The following is a 23,052-nucleotide window of genomic DNA, read 5'->3' on the forward strand; positions in this document are numbered from 1 at the left end:
CAGAGGCTGTCGGACCGCATTGCTGGGAGTCTTTCTCCTACCTGCCCTGCAATATTATATCCTGAGCTCGCCTGTCAGACTTCTCTGTCTGCGCCTCAGAGACCATTGACAGGGATCACATTCTTTGAGTCCTGTAAGGATGCCCCATCTGCCATCGTGCTGTGCTATAAATGGAAGGGAAGAGATTTCTGTAGGGGAAAAGTGAGCGAGGTGACGATGCTATTTCAGGCATGTACAGACCTAGATGGGGGATATGCGGAGAAACTGTAGCTGCACACGTTGATATTCTTGTTTAATAAATGTTGCTGTGGTTATGTAACCAAACCGTCTGATCTGCTCATATTACTGTAAGAACTCTTGCAGCCAGCTCCCTAACGAGAGCCTAATGTCTAGCGCGTTTTGTTTGGGATAAATCCAAACACGTGTAAACTGGAGGTCTGGTAGCGGCACTTTCTACTTTCCCTTGTGTGTGGAGTTGCCACAGGTTGGGGACAGTTCGACTGCACTACACAGCTGCACTAGGTCTGTATTATGTAAACTGGTCATGAATTTCCAGCACAGTTGCTCTGTTCTTTTATTCACTGAGCTTGGTGTTGTTGTTAAAGTTTGATCTGTTAGAGGAAGAAGTGAGAAAATAAAAAATGATGGATCTCTAAAGAGAATTTCATCCCCATTTCTGTTTACTTGCTTACATCCTCTCACTGGAAGCACAACCGAGGAGGAGGAAATAAGCTTAGAACAGAGTTTGCAGAGGTTAGGGAGAGCCCCGGGGGCAGGCTTCCTGGCTAGCCCTGAAGGCACAATGTGGAGGCGGTTTCCTAACTATCATTCAGCCAGCCTGGGGTCTGCTGTCTTTATAAGTATACAATCTACTCTCTCAATACATGCATGTCACTCATCTTAAGAAATGTACATTCCAATTATAGGAAATGGGAATCCATAGGTGAATGATGGCATTTGATGGTTTTAAAAATATTTTCACTCCTGTGTTATGTTATCTCTTTTCAAGGAACTAGACAAAATAGTGGCATATGAATTGAAGACTGGTGGAGTTTTACTACATCCCATTTTTGGAGGAGGGAAAGAGAAAGATAAGTATGTGTATTTCTTCAGGGACCATGTTATAAACCCTGATTTTAAGAAAGCACTGTAAAAAAAAAACACTGTTACATATTTTTAATGTTCAGATCTCTGATATTCACTCAATCTGTATGCTTTGTCTAGTCCGGCGTCCCATCTTCACTTTTCGATAAAACACCCGCATACGCTCTCCTGGGAATATTACACCATGTTCCAGTGCAAGGCTCACCTTGTGATGAGATTGATTGAAAACAGGATCAGTATGGAATTCATGCTACAAGTAAGTCATGAACAAACAATGTGAAGTAGGAGCTCCACAGTGGTAAAGAAAGATCTGCGTGTGTATTACATGAAACAGCCTCTAGGTTGACGGTTTGGTTTCTGATCTCAGTGAGCAGCTTGCCCACTGTGTTCCTGTGGGGCTTGTTGTTGGCCTGTCTCTGAGGGACAAGATCAGTGTTGGGGCCCCTTAGCTCAGTGGGAGAGTGGAATGAGGACATCGAGGTTCCACCTACTTATGTGTGTTATTTTGTTTTTTCCACTCCATTCAATATTGATATTAAGGGTGAAGTGCTGATTGAGAAATGTTTTCAATAGAAAGAGAGAAATCTAAAAAAATTTTAATTCTTAAACCATTTTTAAAATTCTGCCATATATTTTAAGCTAGTTTTGGTATGAATAGCTGAGATAGTAGAAACTAATTGTATTATGATTACGTAGCAATTTTTTAATTGATAGCAGCCTTAAAGGTACATGGAAAATAACTTAATCCTCTTTCAATAGAAACATTTTGTTTGTCCTAAAATTAATTTTTTAAAGTTTTCCACTTTTAAAGAATGGAAATATTAAATAATACCCAGTAAAGGACCATTCAATTTTGGGGGTTGGTATAAATCAACCCCAACGCATAATCTCAACTTCTTAAATAATGTTTATGTTTTCATAGCGCGCATAGTGTAATAAATTATAGGTATTATGTTGTTTATTGTTAATTGCAATATTAGTTTTGATTAAATTTTTATTGTGAATTAGATGTTTACATTTCATAGTTATTATTGATAAAGAAAGCAATCAATTTTCCCTTTATAACATGATAGTTCAAGAATGCTTACAGGAAAAACAGTTTTATCCTGTTCAAATCTTTGCACCTTTATTGCTAAGTAGTTCTACCTGGAACACTAAGTAGTAAAATGCTAACTTGACCTCTGGTTAGCTGTGACAAAGTTATCATGCTAAGTATGTTTAGTATGGAGCTCAAGCGATATAGTTTATGTTCTCTAGCTTTACTAATCAACGCTTTCGTCTTGACAGGTTTTTAATAAGCTGCTAAGTCTGGCCAGTACAGCTTCCTCTCAGAAGTTCCAGTCACATATGTGGAGTCAGATGCTGGTTTCCACATCTGGGTTTTTGAAGTCCATCTCCAATGTCTCTGGCAAAGACATCCAGCCTTTAATAAAACAGTGGGTGTATCCTTTTTAATAGCCGTGCTCCGCAGCGGGGAAAGGCAGACGGCGCATGTGGTGGGGGAGGGACGAGAAGGCATATGAGGGTTAAAGAGGGCGGCTTCCTAAATGGTAGAAATAAGAGCCATGAACCATTTCCTCTGAGGTGCCCTTGAATCTTTGTGATGGCCACATCCGCGTAGAGGGAGCTGAGCAATTAGAAGGTGGTGTGTTTGGAAGTACTTTTGTGCTGGTGGGAAGGGTGGGGTTAAAGCAACCCACCAGACTGGGCTGTAGAAGTCTTTGTAAGATGGGGTCTGGTGACTTTTAGATGTGGTTTGAGGCTGCCACAACTTCAGTAGTCTCTCACAACTTAGGTGTTTTGATTTGTTTTAAAACTATTAATAGTGTGGTTTTGCTGTTTTCAAGACACAACTTTCTTAATGTTTCAGAAATCTTGTTTGAATCAAGGGGAACATTTCCACAAGAATTTTTATTACTTTGCCACCTGCTTTAACTTGAAGGGTACTTCTGGAGCTTTGAATTCTTAGAGACGTCCTTGAAAATTCTCACTACTACAATGAATAGCTGATGTTGGTTAGTGTGTACTCATTTCTTTATGTGAAGATTCCTTTACATGCCTTTAGAGACCAGAGTGGAGTGGTAAAATTTTATGGAAGTTTTGCATTTAATAGAAAACGAAATGTCTTGGAATTGGAAATAAAACAAGATTATACATCTCCGGGAACTCAGAAATATGTGGTAAGTTTTTGTGTTTGTATTTTTTTTCCACCAAAGTAGTCTTTTGCCCAGTTGGGTTCTAGTCTCAGTTTGTGGAAGCACTTACCCATAGGAAGGTTAATAATGAGGATTGTTTGCAGGGAGTAGATTTGAGCAATCACCGTGTCTATGAAAGGAAAGAGGAGGTGACAAATAGAGGGTTTGTGGGCTACTGTTTGCCTCATTTCCCTATCCTCCAGCAGTGATGGTCTTTTTGTCTCCAGATACACCTGTTGAACAGAAGTATTTTGTCTCTTGATTTGTATGTCTGTATATGTAAGTGGGTTTGGTTTGGGTTGCCCTGATGGGGCAGTAATTAAAGTTCTTGGCTGCTACCCTGAAGGTTGGTGGTTCAAACCCACCAGCCACTCCACTGGACAAAGATGTGACAGTCAGCTTTCCTAGATTGCATACCGCCTTGGAAACCGAGAGTCACAGCTGTACTCGGTTTTCATTGGGATACTTTGAGTCAAAATCGACTGGATGCCTCTGGGATTGGTTTGGGCTTATAAACAACCATATGAGGGGACTGCAGTAAAGTTGTGAGAAAGTTCCATGATCTTTTATTGATTATTTTTTTAATCTATTTATTGGGGGCTCTTACAGCTTATAATAGTCCATACATCAATTGTATCCAGCGCATTTGTACATATGTTGCCATCATCATTTCCAAAACATATTCTTTTTACTTGAGCCCTTGGTATCAGCTCCTCTTTTCCCCCTCCTTCCTCCACCCACCCACCCTTGTGAACCTTTGGTAATTTATAAATTATTTTTATGATTATATTTTACACCATCTTCTGTCTTCCTTCACCCATGTCTCTGTTGTTCATCCCCCTGGGGTTAGGGGTGCTGTATAGCAATCATTGCAATTGGTTTCTCCCCTCAGAAAGTTCCACTATCTTTTAATTCTATTTTTCATCGAACTTTTTGAAGCTCCTTGATAGATTGGTATTTTTGTAGCTTGACTTTGAACAATGTTTCTTTTTAAAGGGACCACTTAAAGTGACAGTGCAAGAGTTGGATGGATCCTTCAACCACACATTGCAGATTGAAGAAAACAGTCTTAAACATGACATACCATGCCATTCCAAGAGCAGAAGGTAGGTTTTGAACTGTAACTATAAATTTGAAATTATTAAACTGTGTGTCACTGTTTAAAAATGTCAAGTTAAAACTCTTCTGTTATTACCAAACATTCTTTGTTTGCATTTTCCTCTTTAGAATTATTTTTTAAATGTAGGACTTTGGGTATCCGTTTATTTGGAATGGAAGCTTGATGTTTCTCTGAGCCCGAAAATATTCAAGGCAGATAGTTTATATCCATTTTTACTCATCTTGTTGATTTACTGTGTACAGGAAATACTAGGTGAATAATGATTGTTAAGGAGTTTAATGTGTGCATCATTAAATATGTTTACTGTGAATCTCCCTCATATATTGCCATAACCAGAATTTTCCTTATGCCTTTGAAATAAAAATTACTGGTTTACATCTTTTTTACCAGTTTATTTTTAAACTATCCAACAGGTCACCTTTTATTTAATATATTTTAAAGGTTTGATTTCACTTAATTTAACACGGTACCACTTGCTTTTAATTCCGGCCTTTACGTCTTCTCTGAATAGTGAAAGAGGAGGTCAGCTCAGGGCTTTCCTGGAGGGGGCCCCGGGGGGGACTTGCTGTCTGTCGTGAAGGTGCCGTCCCGTTGGCTCCCACGTACCACCGAATGCGACACCGCCGGGCCTGTGCCAGCCCCACACTTGCTGTGTTTGAGCCGGGCCGTCCCGGCAGCTGCTGTGTCAGGTAGCTCCCTGAGGGCCTTCCTCGTTCTCACTGGCCTGATCATCTTCTCCAGGGCCCAGTTTCTCCTGATGGCGTGTCTAGACGTGTCTAAGACGGTCTTGCCTTCGTTGCTTCTTTTTTTTTTTTTGCAGCCTGGTTTCGTTCTGTTTTTTTTTTTATTTTATTTTAACAATTTATTGGGGCTGATACAATTCTTTTCACAGTTCATATATATACATACATCAGTTGTATAAAGCACATCTGTACAGTCTTTGCCCTAATCATTTTTTTCTCTTTTCTTCTTTTACATTTTATTAGGGACTCCAACAACTCTTACCACAATCCATACATATACATACATCAATTGTATAAAGCACATCCATACATTCCCTGCCCCAATCATTCTCAAGGCATTTGCTCTCCACTTAAGCCTTCGTTGCTTCTAAGGAGCATTCTGACTTCCTAGACAGATGGGGCATTCTCCTTGAAGTCCATCATTTCGTGAATGGTTTCACGAGCAGCACCTTCAGGAGGAAGGGGGGTTGGCAATGTTAAACTGGGGGGGATCAGAGTTCTTCTTGGCAAGATCCTCTGGGCTGTCTGATGCAAATGATGACTGTTGCCTGTAAAGTCCCCCAGAGAAGTTGATTTTGAAATCTTCCTGTAATCATTCCCTCCTGCCCCTGAGGAAATCCCTTCTTAAATCACAGGGAAATCCCTCTTTCTGATTGTCTTATACACCTGGAAATTGGTAACATCTACCCGCTTGCTACCTTTTCTGCTAACATCTCCTCGCATCTTTTTCTCTGCAGTAACGCAGTCTCTTGAGTAGTCTTTGGTGTGCGGGGCTCAGAATGACTCTGTTCTGCGCTTTTGTTTATATTCCCTTTCTCACGGGTTTTTGGTGTGTCGGCCTGCTGGTTTTATGACAGGGGCAATTTACATGGGAGCCATTGTTTTAAGTTTTGTACATAATTAATTTTCTTAAGATTATTATTAATCATTTACTTTGCCTTGTAGTAGCTAGTCCATAAAGCTTATGGTTCTGAATTATTTATGTTTTATAACAGGCCTATTTTTTGTTTTTGTGTTATAAAAGATTCATTGATGATTCCCATTAATTTTTCTATCTGAAACTGTCATGACGTGCTTTGGGTAATGTACAGGTTTTAAGTTAACACTTCATTATTTGTCTGCCTTTTGTTAAACTTTGATCGTGAAAGAATTTCAGTATTGCTTATCATTCCCTCCAGCTTCCAAATGGATATTGGTTTTTGCTGTGTTTAAAGCCTATTGTTTTTAAAATCCATTGCATTTAGTATTGCTTCCTTAAGATGTTATGTTGCCCCTAATGCCTAACTTGATCTTTAGCTGTTCTTTTTTTCCTTGGAAACTCACAATTTTCAAATTGCTTTTTCTCAAATGTAGAAATAAGAAGAAAAAAATTCCACTGATGAATGGAGAAGAAGTTGACATGGACCTTTCTGCAATGGAGTAAGTTACATACATTTGAAGATGCAATATTCTATACATTCTTATTAAACCTTTATAAAATCGATGACCTCAAAATCAGTGCTTTTATAACTTTTTAAAGGGAGTAAGAAACCTTATTAAAAATATCACACAAGATCATAGTTAGTCAGATAAAATTAAACCAGACCTGGCTGCCGAGGTGAAATTTTGAGGCAGGGAAGGATGCTGAGGTGGGATGAGGTGGGGGTGTCTTCCAGCTTCCCTGTGGCTTCCCAAGTGCTGATTCCCAATGGTAAGTAATGGACATGCAGATCACATCAGGTCTTCCTTCAGTCTTGTTTCTGATCCAGTACTTCGTTAGACTCAGAGACCCACCACTGCTTTTGATTTGATTATGACTCAGAGCTACCCTGTAGGACAGAGGAGAAAATAGAGTTTCTAAGACTGTAAATATGTACAAGACAGCCTCATCTTTCTCCCACAGAGTGACTGATGGACTTGAACTACCGACCTTGAGGTTAGCAGCCCAACACTTAACCCATCGTGCCACCTGGATTCTCAGTACTTCACTAGTAGGGATGGGCTTGGCATTTTTCATTTTAATGAGCTCCCCGATGGGGAGCTTGTCTTCGGACTTGTGCTCTTTGAGGCTCCCTCTGTAAAACAGTTTAAAAATCCCTTTCCTTAGCTTTATGTGCTGATGTTTTTTCATGGTCTTTCTATTTTAAAGCTTATGGTAGTGCAAATGCTCTTACTTTGCTCCTCCATTCTGTGCCTATATGCTTTTAATGAAATGTTTTGAAATGTTACTTTGATTCGGTTGCCAGATTTCCAATAATGTTTATACAGACTGTCTTCTTCAGGATGGGTGCTAATTTTAACTTTTTACAGTGAGTGCCTTGGCTGTAGTAAGCACCCAGATGGGCTTATTGAGTAGAATGATTATTCCCAGTGGCGGTCTTTTGAGGAAAATGTTGACAAAAGAGTAGGTTTTTAAAACTAGGCTCTCCGGGTCTGATAAACCCCTCAGGGATAGAAATGGGAGTAGCGCCACCAGGAGGGGAGGGGAAGGTGGGGGCAGGAAGGGAGAAACCGATTGCAAAGCTTGATGCTTAACCTCCCCACCCCCAGGGGGATGAACAGCAGAAACATAGGTGAAGGGAGACAGCGGTTGATGTAAGATAAGAAAACAATAATATTCTGTAATTTATCAAGGGGTTACGAAGGTGGGAGGAGCTGATACCAAGGGCTCCAATAGAAAGTAAGTGTTTAGAAGATGATGATGGCAACATATGTACAAATATGCGTGAAACAATTGATGTATGGAATGTTATAAGAGCTGTAAGAGCCCCCAAATAAATGATTAAACAAACAAAATTAGGCTTGTTACCTTGACAGGTATGTTAGAATACGTTTTTTTTTTTTCTGTGTCCCCAAATTAGGTTTCAAACCTTGCCTTTTTTTTTAAATCATTTTATTGAGGACTTGTACAGCTCTTATCACAATCCATACATCTATCCATTGCGTGAAGCACATTTGTACATATGTTGCCATCATTTTCAAAACATTTTCTTTCTACTTGAGCCCTTGGTTCAAACCTTGTTTTTGAAAATAACAAAAGGTTAGAACAAAACCAAAAAACCTTGCATTAGAAGGCAGCAAAACATTAATATTAGTCAAGCAAATGCTTTCATTTCTTACTCATGACTGCTATCCAGTTAATTATAGCCACAGTCAGTTATTAGCTGTTGGAGTCAAACGAAGAATTTCCCTCAAAGTTTTTGTATCACAAAAGCACAAATCAAAACCTGCTAATTATTATTATTGTTACTCCTAGCTATCCTTTCATCCTTGCAGATCTTTCCAGCAGGCTTTATAGAGATTAGACATTGTGAGACGTTGAAATACACCAAGCATATTGATAGATCTGTGAACTTGATACAAAGTGGATAAAGTGAAACTGCCTAAGGTAGTCAGTGAGTCCCCTAGCTAAAGGACACATCTAAGTAAGACACGCTCTGTTTCTATGTTCTTAATGCGTGGAATGACACACGTGTCAGAGTCCATGTGCGTTGTCGTTTTTCTTCCAGTGCTGATTCCCCGTTGCTGTGGATCCGGATCGACCCCGACATGTCGGTCCTGAGGAAGGTGGAGTTTGAGCAGGCCGATTTCATGTGGCAGTACCAGCTGCGCTACGAGCGCGACGTGGTTGCGCAGCAGGAGTCCATCCTGGCCCTGGAGAAGTTCCCCACGCCCGCCTCCCGCCTCGCACTCACGGACATACTAGACCAAGAGCAGTGCTTCTACCGCGTGAGGATGTCCGCGTGCTTCTGCCTGGCAAAGGTGAGACGGTGTCCAATAGAAGCGGAGCCCGACGGCTGCATGGACTCCTAAAAAAGAATTAAAAATCATCTTTCAACTCACTGTTGGCTGGGCCTTTGGAAGCTTTGCCAAATGCTTTCTCACAAGACTGTCTAGAAGGAAACATCTTTTGGGTCTAAAAAGAGATCTGCTCAAAGTTTTTGTTGTTGTGAAACTGAAAGTTGAGCTACAGAAACCAAAGAAAACATTCTCACCATTTATTCAATTGCAAGCAACACATTTTAAAGCGAAGAATATATTTAGTAAGAAATCCCCTGGTTTGAGTGATAGTTTACATTATAGTACATGAAATCAGTTCATCTTAACCTATTGTAATTTCTTTTATGCTGATTTGCGCTTAGGAATTGATATGAGTCATGTGGTTTAAAACCGTAGGCATTAAAAAACAAAAAAGAATAAAAGCATGGAAATTGGAAAAAGGAAAACTTAATTCCTTCTTCAGAACCATAAAATCTTTACAATTAAAAAAAAGATAAAATGTTACTTGAAAATGTAAACTGAAAAAAAAATGTAAACTGAAAAATAAACATGTTGCAGTAACAACAAAAAAAGACGATGACAACATAGGGACAGATGTGTTTGACACATAGATGTATGTATGGATGGTGATCAGACTTGTACAAGCCCCAATAAAGAAATTTTTAAAAACCACAAAAACATAGGCACTAGCATTTAACATGCTGGAAAAGTTAATTTACTAAGAAAATCAAATATTTTTCTTTAGATGCGAAAATAAAATACCAAAACAAAAAAATGGTAGATCAAATGAAAACCAGAAAAACGCAGATAAAAATTTGGCCAGAAATGCAGGTTTCCAGGTATTTAAAAAGCATCTTGATAATAGGTTCATTCCCGTTCAGTGACTGTGTAGCCGTCATCACTGCTAAACCCATTTGTCTAGCATTTCAATGGTTTATAATGACTTACATTTGTTCTCTCCTTACTAGTAAGTAGTTGGATGCTTTTGGATTCTTTGTTAGTCATCTGCTACGGATATACATTCGTGGCTTCTGTTAAAGAGCTTTGTGATTCCTGCGTGCTGAGTTCTTAGCAGAGCCAGAAAAGTATAGAGAATATTATTTTTAAATCCTAATTTTATCTTCAGACATGTATTTTAGATGCGCTAAGCATTTCAATAGCAAGGTTTTTGGAAACGGTTCTTACAGGCTTGAGTGGTAGTGCTAAGGCTTGTTTCTCATTTAGGGTAGATTGAAACCCCTATTTTAAATCCATGATGATGCATCTACTGAGTAAATGTATTGCAGTTATACCTGTCCAATGAATAATCGCATCAACCACTTCTTATTTAGAAGACTTGTCCAAATGCATGTTTTGCGGTAGTTACAAAAATAACTACTACCATTAGAAATGAACTTGTAGAAAAATACACCTTGAAAGAATTTGGTGGGGAGGTGAGTGGTTTGTTTTACTTCTTTTGAAATGGTGGTGAAGTTGGGCTGATAGGTGTGAAGAGCCCTCTTACCTGGCGTGAGCTGCTTGCTGCGGTGCTGACGACGGTGCCCTTGTCATTGTGCAGATCGCAAATTCCATGGTGAGCACGTGGACAGGACCACCAGCCATGAAGTCGCTCTTCACGAGAATGTTCTGTTGTAAAACATGCCCAAACATTGTGAAGACAAACAATTTTATGAGCTTTCAAAGTTACTTTCTACAGAAGGTATAGTTTACGTATAATTGTCTCATGATTATGTCTGATTCCATGATCTGTGTTTACATTTAACATGAGGTGTGCTAAATTTCCTGTAGAGCTGGAACTGGCTCTTGTGTCTCTCATGGCCCAACAAAGTGGAGCTGGAATGGGCCAAATTACAGGGCAGCATGGGCACGGCATAGCAGTGGGAACAGCGGTGCTGACGCGGAGGCTGACAGTGCTGTTTCGTGTGTCCCTCTCCACAGCTCTGGCAGGAGTGCAGTTTCCCACATTCGGTTTTGAAAAGGGCCCACTTTGCCCCTTCTGAGTCTCCCAACCCCGGGCTTTGACTTGACTTGTTATTTTCTCGTCCCATTCAGTTTTCCCCGTACACTCACATTTTACAAACTCAAGTTTTGCAGCATTGACCTTGACTAAAGCAATTTTAACTGGTTTGAAATCTGGATTCTTACAAAATTAATTCTTCCTTTGCTTCTGAAATTCTTTCTCAAGCTGAAGCAATTACTCATCCCTTTTATGGGTGGTTTACAACAAAGACTCATAATCTACATTTACAGTAAGATTAGACATGGAAAACTGGCCTTGAGGTTGGAATCATGGCAGATGGAGGCGTGAGTAAGTTCCCTAATGGCAGCCGGTCTCAGGCGTGGTCTGTTTCTATGAACAGAGGAAGTAAGCATAGATTTCTGGGTACATATTTCATTCCTGGTTCATTGGCTGTTTGCACATGAACGCATTTCTTAATCTTTTAAGCTCCAGAGCACTGACTTCTAAGATTGACCTTTTATTAGCATAGAATAAGATCAAGAATCTAATGTACCTGCCACATCATCTGTCTCCTGTAAATGACCGTTCAGGCAGTTGGTGGTGGTGGTGTGATGGGCTGGGGTCAGTGTGTTCAGAAGGGAGGTAGCGATGGTTGGTGATTCATCACTTGGGAGTAATTTGAAAATCTTAGTAATTTACTAAAGTAAAGGCAGACAGGTAACTAAATGGCACTGGGAGAGAATAATGAAGTCTAGATAATTAAGCTAATTCTTTTGTGATTTGGGGGTTGAAGAGAATGTGAAAGGAAGGCTGAGTAAAAGGACATTGGGGTTAGTTTGGCTTCGTGTGCCTGGAGGGACAACTGGAAGCTCTCTGGGCATGGAAGGAAGCCAGTGGAAAGGCAACGAGAAAATGGTCAGGTGAGAAAACAGATACGAAGGAGAGAAGAAGGGCAAGTTGTGGAGATGTTAGAAGAACCTGGGCACGGTTGGGGCGAAGTTAGAAAAGATCCGGACATTTCTCTTCCTGAGACACGTGCATGCTGGTGGAGACGCAGGCAAGTTGAGACTTAGCGTTCACAGAGAAAACGATTAAAGGATTGCTGAGCAGCACTGGGTGAGAATGATAGTATATTCACAGTAATGTCTTGAGCAAAAGAGATACAGAATGATTCCGGCGTGCTGAAAGACAGTGTTGGTTTAAACTTAGAAGCCTGCAGTGTGTAATTTTTATTTTGAAGAAATGCACTTTGGTGGTGTTTAACCCGTTCTTTTTAGCTCCCTGCTGCCATTACACTGATTCATGGAGAAGATGCAAGTGAGTGGCTGTGCTCCTTGTCCTTCCCAGTGTAACAGTGTTTCCAGTGGCCCTTGTGACCCATAGTGAGAAGGTCACGAAATCAATTTGAAGTTATAACTTACCTTTTTTCAGTAAAAGAAAATAAGTAGTATCAAAATGTATTATATGTGGTAAGGGTTAATATATATGTATTTTTGTTATCTTTTTTGTTTTGTTTTCTATTGCACGTAAAGTGTGTGTATGTGTGTGTGTGTGTGTGTGTGAGAGAGAGAGAGAGAGATTGAGAGAGAGAGAGAGAGAGAGAGAAAGATTGAGAGAGAGAGAATACTATGCTCTGGTGTATAAAGTTATTTCTTACTGTGGGTTGCAGTCAAAGCTTAAAGAACAGTGTTTTCATACCTATTCATCTTTCATTCAATGTTTCTAGTTGAGAGGAAGGGGAGAGAAGATTGGTGCTTAAATCAGATTTGCTTCCAAAAAGGGCAGAGTAACCATAGAACAGATCTTTCTAGGAAAAGTTCCTCGGAGGTGTCACAGGATTACCATTGGCTGCTCTAGCTTCCCAAGCTCCCGGTCCCTCGAGCAGGCACAGGAGCCACCTGCTTCCTAGCCCCCAGTTTAGAGGGGACAGTTCTTTAGAAGAAGAGGGAACAGTTCCTATTTCCTTGTCCACTAAGGACTGTGATACCATTCATCGTAATTAACTCCATCTTGCTGGTAGAAGTTACTACCGTGTATGAATTATGTTTCTACCTCTGTAGAGAAGTTGATAATGGAAATTTGGAAAGGTGAAGATTAAGTTGGATTTCAGGTAACTTACTGGTTTACAAAAACCTCAGTCTAAAAATGAAAGTAATACTGGAGAATTGTGGTGGTTTCTTGTTTATCATTTTATTGGGGGCTCTTACAGCTCTTATAACAGTCCATATAGCTGTTGTATCAATCACATTTGTGCGCATGTTGCCATCTTCATTTTCTCTTTTTTTGCCATCATCATTTTCAAAGCATTTTCTTCCTACTTGAGCCTTTGGTATCAGCTCTTTATTCCCTCCTTCCCCCAGCCTCCCACCTTCGTGAACCCTTGTTAAGTTAATAAATGATTTCTATTTTCATACCTTACATATTCCATCGTCTCCCTTTGCCCCCATTCCCGTTGTTGGTCCCCCTCGGGGGTTATGCTGATCATGGCAATCAGTTCCCCCTGGTCCCCCCACCTTTCCCCTATCCTCATGATATTGCTATTCCCATTACTGCTCCTGAGTGGTTTATTTGTCCTAGATTCCATGTGTCTAGGGCTCGAATTGGTGTTTCCTAAAGGCTGATGGTTGAGGTCTGCTGATGTCACACGGTTGCAGTTATTTTGTCATTTAATCTTAAAGTGGTTGTGAGGCAACTGAGCCTCCTACTCAGTAAACAGCTAGTTGAAGACAGTCGGCAAGAGTTGGCAGTTGAATAATGGTTTACCTACTGCTGAACCCGAGCCTTTCCCACTGTAGCGCGCGGCTCTGGAGTACCGCCATGCGTGCTCCGTGTGCTTTGCTGCGGGAGAGGTGGGCTACTGAGCATGTCGAAGCATGCAGCTCTTCTCTCATTTCCATTCAACTCTTTCCTGTTCGAGTGCTTTTAGGTGTTGCTGGACAGGGGTGGGAGCTAGGAGACTTCGGCTTTGTTTGAATATTTGCTGTCAGCCCTAAAGTGACCCCTTTTCCATATACAATCAATGAATTGTAGTCATTAGATTATATGCTTAAAATTATTTCATTGTTTTTGTTTGCTTTTTGTAGACTATGCCAGTTGCAATGGCTTTGTTGAGAGATGTCCATAATCTCTGTCCCAAAGAAGTCTTAACATTTATTTTAGACTTAATCAAGTATAATGACAACAGAAAAAATAAGGTAAGATTCTCTCTTCCTCATGACATTATGAAACTGGCTCTTGGTATTTTGCTCTGAAGGAAATGTTTACTCAACGATGAGCCCATAGTAATTGAGTTTGCTCGAGATAGAGACAACAGGACTTTTTAGAACAGTCAGCAGATCAAAAACAAGACAGTTCTGAAATGTTCTTCAATGTGGAGACTGTCGTGTATACAATTTGACGTTGTCACATAACTGCTTTTGGTGAAGTCTGACAGCACAATTACTGAGTGATATCCAGAAGACAGTTCTGACTTGGGATTAACTTACTCATTGATGACCTTGACCTTTTTCTTTTAACATTGTGTGTATTATTAATTTTTTTGACAAATAGTTCTTGAAAGTTATGAGTCAAAACTTACTTCATTACACTTGTCATCAGTTCATAATCACCATGTGTTTTTGAGCACACATGCTATACTGAGAGAATAAATAGAAGGCATATTTGATGCCTTCAGAAACTTCATGTTTTTATTACACCTTTAGTGAACAGTAGCTGCATATCAGTTTGATTCTATACAAAGCCTACTGGCTTACGGTTCTGGTCAGCCGTGTATCTTGGAGTAGCTTAGACAGTGACTTTGGATCAGTATTTCTCAAGGCTGTGACCAAGAAGCTGGGCCAGGAATGCTGTCATCGGAAAGCATGCCCGGGACTGGTGCGTCCACACTAAGCAGGCTGCGCACATGGCTGTTGGTGGAGTCCTCAGTCCCTTGTCACTTGGGCTGGTTCTTCTCGCTTCTCGCTTCCCCAGCCCAAAGCGGAGACCCAGGAGGAAACCCCATGACCTCATTTCAGAAATCGTACATTGTCGCTTCTGCTTTAGTCTCGCTGTTAAAAGTCCCAAAGCTCAGCATACACTCAGCAGGAGAGGAACTAGTTTTTACCTTTTAAAAAAAGAATAAAAACAAAAATTTGTGGATGCATTTTCAGTAACCCGCCACCAGAAGTTTGCAGGAGTGAAAAGAGTGCAAGGAAGGTGACCGTCTTGGCCCTTGACAGGGTGGAAAGTACCTTTATTTCACTCTTCCGCCCGACGGCTTGGTGGGTTTAGAATTTCAAACACAAAATCACTTTCCCTCAGACATTTTGTAGTTGAGAACACACACAGCAAGTTTACGGCAATTCAACCATTCCTGTGTGTGATTAATTTAGTGGCAATTGTCACGAAGTCCCTTGTTTGAATTGTGCAGCCATCCTCTCCCGCCCTTCATGTTTGTGCTGTTCCTGCCTGGTAGCGTGAACTCCCTGCCCTCCAAGGTCCCTGTCTCATCGTTGGAACTGCTGCTGTCCCTTTACGCTAAGTCCCAAACAAGCAGCCCACTGTTCTATGAGGCCACCTCGACTCGATGGCTGTGAGCTGTTTATGTAGTTGATTCGGACTCAGAGCCACCCCTATGGGTTTCCCCAGCTCTAAGTCTTTCTTTGAGATGAAAACACCAAGCTCGTTGCAGTCGAGTCAGTGCTGACTCACAGCGACTCCCTGTGGACGTCTGAGACTGTAACTGTTGAAAGGAGTAGAAAGCCAGCCTTTGTCCTGCGGAGCTGCTTGTGGTTTCGAACTGCTGACCATGCGGATCTCATGGCTAACCGACGTGTAGGCACTACACCACCAGGAGACGGACGGTCTTCCCTCGTTCCCTTCGGGCTCGCACCGCTAGTCTCGTAGTTAGAAGTCCACGTTTGGGGCCAGTGCCACGCGTGTAGATAGTTCTGAAAGAGCATAGTGCTCAGGGCAGATGTTTTGTATTAGTGAAACGAAACTTTTGTTTGGTTTTGAGAAGATTTCAGAGGGGGTGTTTGTGGTTTAAGTTTCAAGAGGGTCTTGGGGCCGTAGAGTTTGGAAGCCATTGTGCTGTTGCCTCTGAGGGTGCTGTTGAGAGAAGCCCTGGGCCCTTTTGGTGCAGTTCTTTTATGTGCGCAGCACATGCTTTCTCGGGAAGACAGAAACTGTGTGCTGTACCATGTTTCTCTCAGTGTCCTGAAATTCCCCCAGTGCCCTGAGCATCAAGTTGGGCTGAAATAGATGCTCTGTAGTAGGCTCTGTCAATTGCAGAACTTACCGTCTGGGCTTCTGGGATTTGTGATGGAATTAATTTTTTAAAATAGTTTTTGCCCCCATTTTCTCTGCTTCTCGTTCCAGACCTCCTGTAAGTGATTTGCTTGCCTCCTGTACCAGCCTTCTAGTTTTCCGACGCTTCCTTTCCTCACTTCTGTCTCTGTTCACTTAAAATCTTAGATTTTTTTTTTCACTTAACTCCCATTTTAACTTTTGACTCATTTTCTGCAGGCTTCTTTTTTTTATTAAAAATGTTACACTATTAGAAGTTAGAGCATAGTGGTGTTGTCTCAGACAATGTTAATTTTTATGTCTGTTGCCTTTTCCTGTGTATTCTTGCTTTCCCAAGTTGCCTTGTTTTTGTTAATTTTGTTGTGCTAAAATCTTTAGGCCCCGTCTTGCCCTGTGAACCATTTTAAGTGTGTAACTGAGTGACATTAAGTAAACTCACTGTCATGTGCAGCCGTTGCCACCAACTGTTATGTCCCATCAGCCGCCCTCAAGCACCAATGCTCATTTCCCCAACCCCTGACAACCACCAGTAAACACTTTTTATGCATTCTCTTAGTCCAGCAGTTGCATTTTGCTTATCTGGGCATCTGTTGATGAACCCTTAGGTGAGTTTTACCTATTGGCTAATGTAATGGTTCAGTGAACATTGGCATAAAGCATCTCTCTGAGTCCCACTTTCCGAAAGTCTTTTGAGAATACACACCGAGGAGTGGACATGGTTGGGTGACATGATAATTCTGGTCTTTAGTTGTTTTTGTTGATTTTTTTTCTGAGACTATCTGGTGAACCTTAGTTATATGTTTATATGCAAGGGATCTTCAAAAAGTTCATGGCAAAATTCCATTTCCTTTGAATTCGTTTTCCATGAATATTTTTCCCCTGGTAACTTGGATGCCCTCTCATGTGAAAGTATAGTGCTGAAATAGCTGATTGAAGCGCTTTGATTGTCAGCATTATTTGTGGAGTTTCGTTCTCCTTGTAGAAGAATCTAGCTGGGCTTCTATAAGAATGTCTTCCATGTCGTAACTATTTGTTCAGTCTGATTTCAATAAGACATATAGGTGATACTTGTTCATATCGTTTCAGATCAAGTCAATGTTTAGCTATGTACGTGTTTTATCCATTTGTAATGCTCAGGTAAATTTTGGTACTTTCTTTAAAAATTATTCTTTGGCTTAGTTTTCAGATAACTATTATCGTGCAGAAATGATTGATGCCCTTGCCAACTCGGTTACACCCGCAGTGAGTGTGAACAATGAGGCTAGAACTTTGGATAACTTGCACCCTGATGTGCGACTCCTTCTGGAAGAGATCACCAGGTCTTTGAATATGGAAAAGCTGCTTCCAAGTTACCGACACACCATCACGGTCAGGTATGCTTAGAGTCTTTCATTTCCTTTAAATTTTTTTGTTTGAATAAATATAAAATGTATCCTCATTGTAGGGTTTTGAAGCCTTAGTGGTTCCGCGGTTATGCGTTGGGCTGCTAACTGCAAGGTCCGCAGTTCGAAACTACTAGCCACTCTGCATAGGAGAAAGATAGAGCTTTCTGGTCTTGTTAAAGAATTAGTCTTAGAAACTTAGAGAGACAGTTCTACCCTGTCCTATGTGGTCACTTGATGGTACTGTGACTTTTAGTATAGAATTTTTTGGAAATGTAGTAATGAAAGGGAAAAGCTAAATTTTTTGTGTAAACTTGCCATCTACAAATTGTTCATATTTTACAGAAGGCTCTAGTTTTTCCCCTAAGTGGCTAGCTGAAATTTTCATTAATTGAGATTATATTGTGTATGTGTGATATATATACATGTGTGTAGCTGTTGAACTGTTATTAGCATTTTGTTAATGCTGTTGTCATAAACCATTTCTATTTAATCTGTGTGATGAGCAAATCATCAGAGGAGCTGGGTTATAAGAGGAATGCAGCATCAGGATTAAAGGAAGTTTTATTAACAACCTTTGATATGCAGATGACTTAACCTTGCTTGCTGAAAATGAGCAGGGTTTGAAGCACTGGTTGATGAAGATCAAGGAGTGCAGCCTTCAGTGTGGATGACAACTCAATGTCAAGAAGAGTAAAATCCTCACAACTGGACAAATAGGTCACAGCATGATACATGGAGGAAAGATCGAAATTGCCAAGGATTTTGCCTTGCTTGGATCCACAATCAGTGCTCGTGGAAGCAGTAGTCAAGACATCAAAAGACATTGCATTAGGTAGATCTGCTGCATAGGACCTCTTTAAAGTTGTTTTTGTTTTTTTAAATACAAGGCTGTGCTTTGAGAACTAAGGTGCACCTCTCCCATGCCATGGTATTCTCAAATTGCCTCATCTGCATGTGAAAGTTGGACGTATTGATAAGGAAGACTGAAGATGAATCTATGAACTTGAATTATGGCGCTGGAGAGGAATATTGAAAGTACCATGGACTGCTAAAAGGCCGAACTGATCTGTCTTGGTGGAAGTATGGCCAGAAGGCATCTTTGAGGCGAGGGTGGCGAGACCCTGTCTCATGTACTTTGGGCCTGCTGTAGGAGAAACCAGTCTCCAGAGAAGGTTACTGTGCTTGGTAAAGTAGAAGGGCAGCACAAAAGAAGATCCTGAACAAGATGGATTGACAAAGCGGCTGCAGCAATGGGCTCAGACACAAGCAGAACTGTGAGGATGGTGCATGTAGACCTGGCCAGTGTTTGGTTCTATTGTACATAGGATCACCAAGAGTCAGAACTAACAGCATTATCATAAACATTTCTGCATATCATCTGAAACTTTTCAAAAGCATTATCTTGACACCTACTGTATATACTCGAGTATAAGCTGACCCGAATAACAGGCGAGGCACCTACTTTTACCACAAAAACTGCATAAAGTACTGAAAAACTTACATACATGAGTATATATGGTGTATAGTTTTCTACTTCACTAAACATATTGTAAAAGTTTCTATATTGTCATACTTTGTTTTTAATAATTATTTTGCTTCTATAATCTTCTTTGTATATAGTTGTCCAAAAGTTATGATTATTTCAGAGTTTGCTAAAAGGTGATTTACTGATTTAAACATTGAACAAGTTTTAACCTTTCGTATCTACTTTATTAAACCATCTATTTTCAAACTTTTGAAGAAATACTTTAGTAAATTTATATTTGATGCTATATTTTTTATAACCATAAGCACATAATGAAAATCGAAAATTTGAATTTCTAAGTAAGTTTTGGAATTTGCTTTCATTTTTAAAATTTATTTTTGTTCTTTTTTCCTGGAATTTGCTTTATTTTAAAATGTTCAAGGTATTACCCTTTGGGTTTTATGACCATTATAATGATTTAGTTTTAACAAAAGTGAAAATTTTAAATTATATATATTTTTCAATATACTTCCAAAATTAATCTCTACTGCTTAGGAAACAAATTTGATTCCATGTTAGAACAAAAGTATTTAACTATTCATCTGAATTTCAGTGATTTCATAATCGTGTTGTGGTTATGTCGGTAGTAACACCACGACCTCAGAGTGTTCTGTGCACTGATGACCTCCATCTGGCAGCGATGGAGGTGGAGGTGCAAGGGGAGAGTCATGCTGCCTGTGACGGCTAAGATTGTGCTGCGGCTTTGCCGGGCCCTGGTAGCTATAGAATGATTTAATTTGGGAGTCATGGAATGATGTCGGCATCCTCCATTTTCCCTGCTGACCTGGTCTCTGGGACTTCACTGTCTCTATTTGAGCGGTCACTTTTCTTTTTCACTCTAGTTGTTTGCGAGCTATCCGGGTGCTCCAGAAGAATGGCCACGTGCCAAGCGACCCCACCCTTTTTAAGTCTTACGCTGAGTATGGCCATTTTGTGGACATCAGGGTAGCAGCTTTGGAAGCGGTTGTTGATTACACCAAAGGTAATGCCTCACCAATACATGCTTACTTGATGTAAAAAGTCATTCTATTCAAAGGGAACGTGACTCAGCAATGTAGAGTTCCCGTTGAACAAATGTCAACACAAATTATGCTGTGATAGTGGGTATGGTTTTCTCAGTGTGTTAGCATCCTCATGATTCCCAGTCTGTGTTTCTTTTCCATTAATCTAGCTTTCCTGTTCCTAGTTGGTTTTAAAATGTTGGAGTAGAGAAAACTACAACTATCTGCCAAACAAGTTTTTGGGTAAATTGCAGTGTAAATATTATAAAAGGTTTACAGGAAACTTCTATTTTAATTTCATTTCGCCACAAACTTGTTAAAGCTTCATCATATATTTAAGATCAGAAAAAATATCGTTTCTTCTACTATTTGACTGAAGATTGAAATAGGCTTTGTTTTTAAAAAAATGATAGTAAAAGGAGAGATTAATTTTTTTTTAATTTGGAAAACAACAGAGACAATGTAAACCTATATCAGATTCTAGTTTGCTTTGAAATTTTAATATTTCCTGACAGCTTCTAAGCATGACATTTTCCCAACCATTTTCCAATGGATGGTGTTCATTCTCATAAATATGCAAATGATTTCATAAACTAGTACTACCTGAAATGAAATAGAGTGCTGAGTATTATGGTTTCCAAAAGAATGCTAAAATAACAAGAACCATTAAAATGAGTAGTGCTTACATGTACTCCACGACTCTGGACTTGCTGAACTGTTGTGTTGTTGCGGGTACGGAGTCAGTCCTGACTCCCAAACTCCCCCGTCCCGCGCCTGCCTGTGTGAGCCCATTGTTACGGCCACTGCCACTTCCTCTCCTCCAAGGTCGTCGTCCTTGCTGCTCTTTACTTTACAAACATGATGCCTTTCTCTGCGACTAGTTTTTCCTGATAACATGTCCAAAGCATGTGAGAAGTCACACCATCCTCATGTCTAAGGAGAGATTGGACTACTTCTTGTAAGACAGATTTGTGTTTTCTCTTGGCAGTCCGTGGCCCTTCCAGTATTCTTCACTAGCACCGCCATTCAAATGCCCCAATTCTGCCATCTTTCTTGTTCAGTGTCCAACTTTCACATGCATATGAGGTGACTGAACACACCATAGCTTCAGTCAGGCGCACCTTAATCCTCCAATGGACTTGTTGGTCTTCAGCATCGTTGGTCTTGTGCAGCAGATTTCCCCAGTATGTCATTTGATTTCTTTTTTTATTTAAATCATTTTATTGGGGCTCATACAACTCTTATCACAATCCATACATACATCAATTGTGTAAAGCACACTTATACATTTGTTGCCCTCATCATTCTCAAAATTCGCCTTCTGCTTGGGTTCCTGGAATCAGCTCCTCATTTTCCATTTTTACCTCCCCCTCTCTCATGAACCCTTAATAATTTATAAATTATTATTTTAACTTATCTTACACTGCCCAGCATCTCCCTTCACCCACTTTCCTGCTGCCCACCCCCCAGAGAGGAGGTTATATGTAGATCCCCCGAGATCAGTTCCCCCTTTCTAACCCCCCTTCCCTCCCAGAATCGCCACTCTCATCCTTGGTCCTGAAGGGTTCATCTTTCCTAGTTTCCTTGTGTTTCCAGATCCCATCTGTACCCCTGTGCATCCTCTGGTCTCACCAGGTTTGTAAGGTAGAATTGGGATCATGATAATTGGGGGGGAGAAAGCGTTAAGAACTACAGGAAGGTTGTGAGTTTCATTGTTGCTACACTGAACCCTGAGTGACTCATCTCCTTCCCACTACCCGTCTACAAGGATGTCCAGTTGTCTACAGATGGACATTGGGTCCCCATCATGCGCTCCCCTCATTCACAATGATATGATTTCTTTTTTCCCCTCCGCCTTTGTTGCTTGAAACCTGGTCCCCAAGGCCCTTCATGATCACACATGTTGGTGAGCTGCTTCCATGTGGGCTTTGTTGCTTATGGGCTAGATAGCCGCTTGTTTACTTTCAATCCTTTAAGTCCCCAGACCTATAGCTCTCGAGAGCCGGGTCATTTGATTTCTTCACGGCTGCTTCCACAAGCAACGATTGTGGATCCAAACGAGATGAAATCCTTGGCAACGTCAGTCTTCTCTCTCTCATCGCGATGGTAATTGGCTATTGGTGCAGTTGTGAGGATTTTTGTTTTCCTTACATTGAGTTGTAATTCATGTTGAAGGGTTGCAGTCTTTGGTCTTTATCAGCAAGTGCGTCAATCTCAATTTGAGCAAATGTGTTAGGCCAGGTTGACTAGAGAAACAAATTCAGTGACACGCATATATATGTAAGAGAGCTTTATATCAAAAAGTATATATCAAGCAAACATCCCAATCCAGATTAAATCCTTAAGTCTGATATTAGTCCATAAGTCTGATAATAGTCCATAAATCCCTCTTTAGACTCTTGCAGCCACGTGTGATGATGCAGAATGCAGGAAGATCTCAGGCCGGTGGGTGCACAGTCTTTAGATCCAATGGCAGTGGAAACATCTCCAGAGTTCTCTCAGGTCTCTGGCAGGTCTCCTTGTGACTTGCCAGCAGGAAGATGCAGGAGAGAGAGCCGGGTGGAGGGAAGTTCTCAAGACCCTCCTTATGAGGTGGTCATGCCCTCAAGGAGACACCATCAGGCTGTGACCTGATTGACAGACAAGACTCCACCTCACTTCAAGCTGACCCTAAATTGTGTTTATTTACTAAATAGTAAGCTTAAATATTGATGCTGAAATTAGAAAATGAAAGATGTGAAGAATAAGGAGAAATAAAATTCTGAGTTAAGGAAAGCCTTCTAATAAATAAAAGCTAAACTTGTTGAAAAGGTAAAGGACATAGTTAAAGGGTCAGTTTGTTTATGTCATTTATATTCCTAACACTGATTTTATGATTGCCTTTTATGTTGTATCGGAAAGTTAAAACTGCTATCTAGTCATAACTGGAAGCAACCACTTTTGAGGAAAACATTTTACTGTCTGTGTAATAGAA

At 40.5% G+C, this 23,052-nt stretch overlaps 1 protein-coding gene across 4 annotated transcripts in view; it reads left to right on the plus strand.

Annotated features, from left to right (window-relative positions):
• Positions 1-23,052, plus strand: part of TAF2 (TATA-box binding protein associated factor 2) — a 76,151-nt gene that overhangs the window by 18,387 nt on the left and 34,712 nt on the right. For 2 of the 4 annotated variants that reach the window (XM_075549327.1, XM_075549330.1), the window contains exons 10-21: positions 1,010-1,095; positions 1,225-1,360; positions 2,392-2,546; positions 3,170-3,284; positions 4,296-4,405; positions 6,516-6,581; positions 7,045-7,077; positions 8,651-8,903; positions 10,480-10,620; positions 13,965-14,075; positions 17,347-17,540; positions 19,920-20,059. In XM_075549327.1, the coding sequence (XP_075405442.1) occupies positions 1,010-1,095; positions 1,225-1,360; positions 2,392-2,546; positions 3,170-3,284; positions 4,296-4,405; positions 6,516-6,581; positions 7,045-7,077; positions 8,651-8,903; positions 10,480-10,620; positions 13,965-14,075; positions 17,347-17,540; positions 19,920-20,059 (1,540 nt within the window). The remainder of the gene's footprint in view (positions 1-1,009; positions 1,096-1,224; positions 1,361-2,391; positions 2,547-3,169; positions 3,285-4,295; positions 4,406-6,515; positions 6,582-7,044; positions 7,078-8,650; positions 8,904-10,479; positions 10,621-13,964; positions 14,076-17,346; positions 17,541-19,919; positions 20,060-23,052) is intronic. The other 2 variants (XM_075549329.1, XM_075549331.1) reach the window with 1 other exon arrangement.

Source organism: Tenrec ecaudatus, chromosome 5, assembly GCF_050624435.1.
Source record: "Tenrec ecaudatus isolate mTenEca1 chromosome 5, mTenEca1.hap1, whole genome shotgun sequence".
Lineage (NCBI taxonomy): Eukaryota > Metazoa > Chordata > Mammalia > Afrosoricida > Tenrecidae > Tenrec > Tenrec ecaudatus.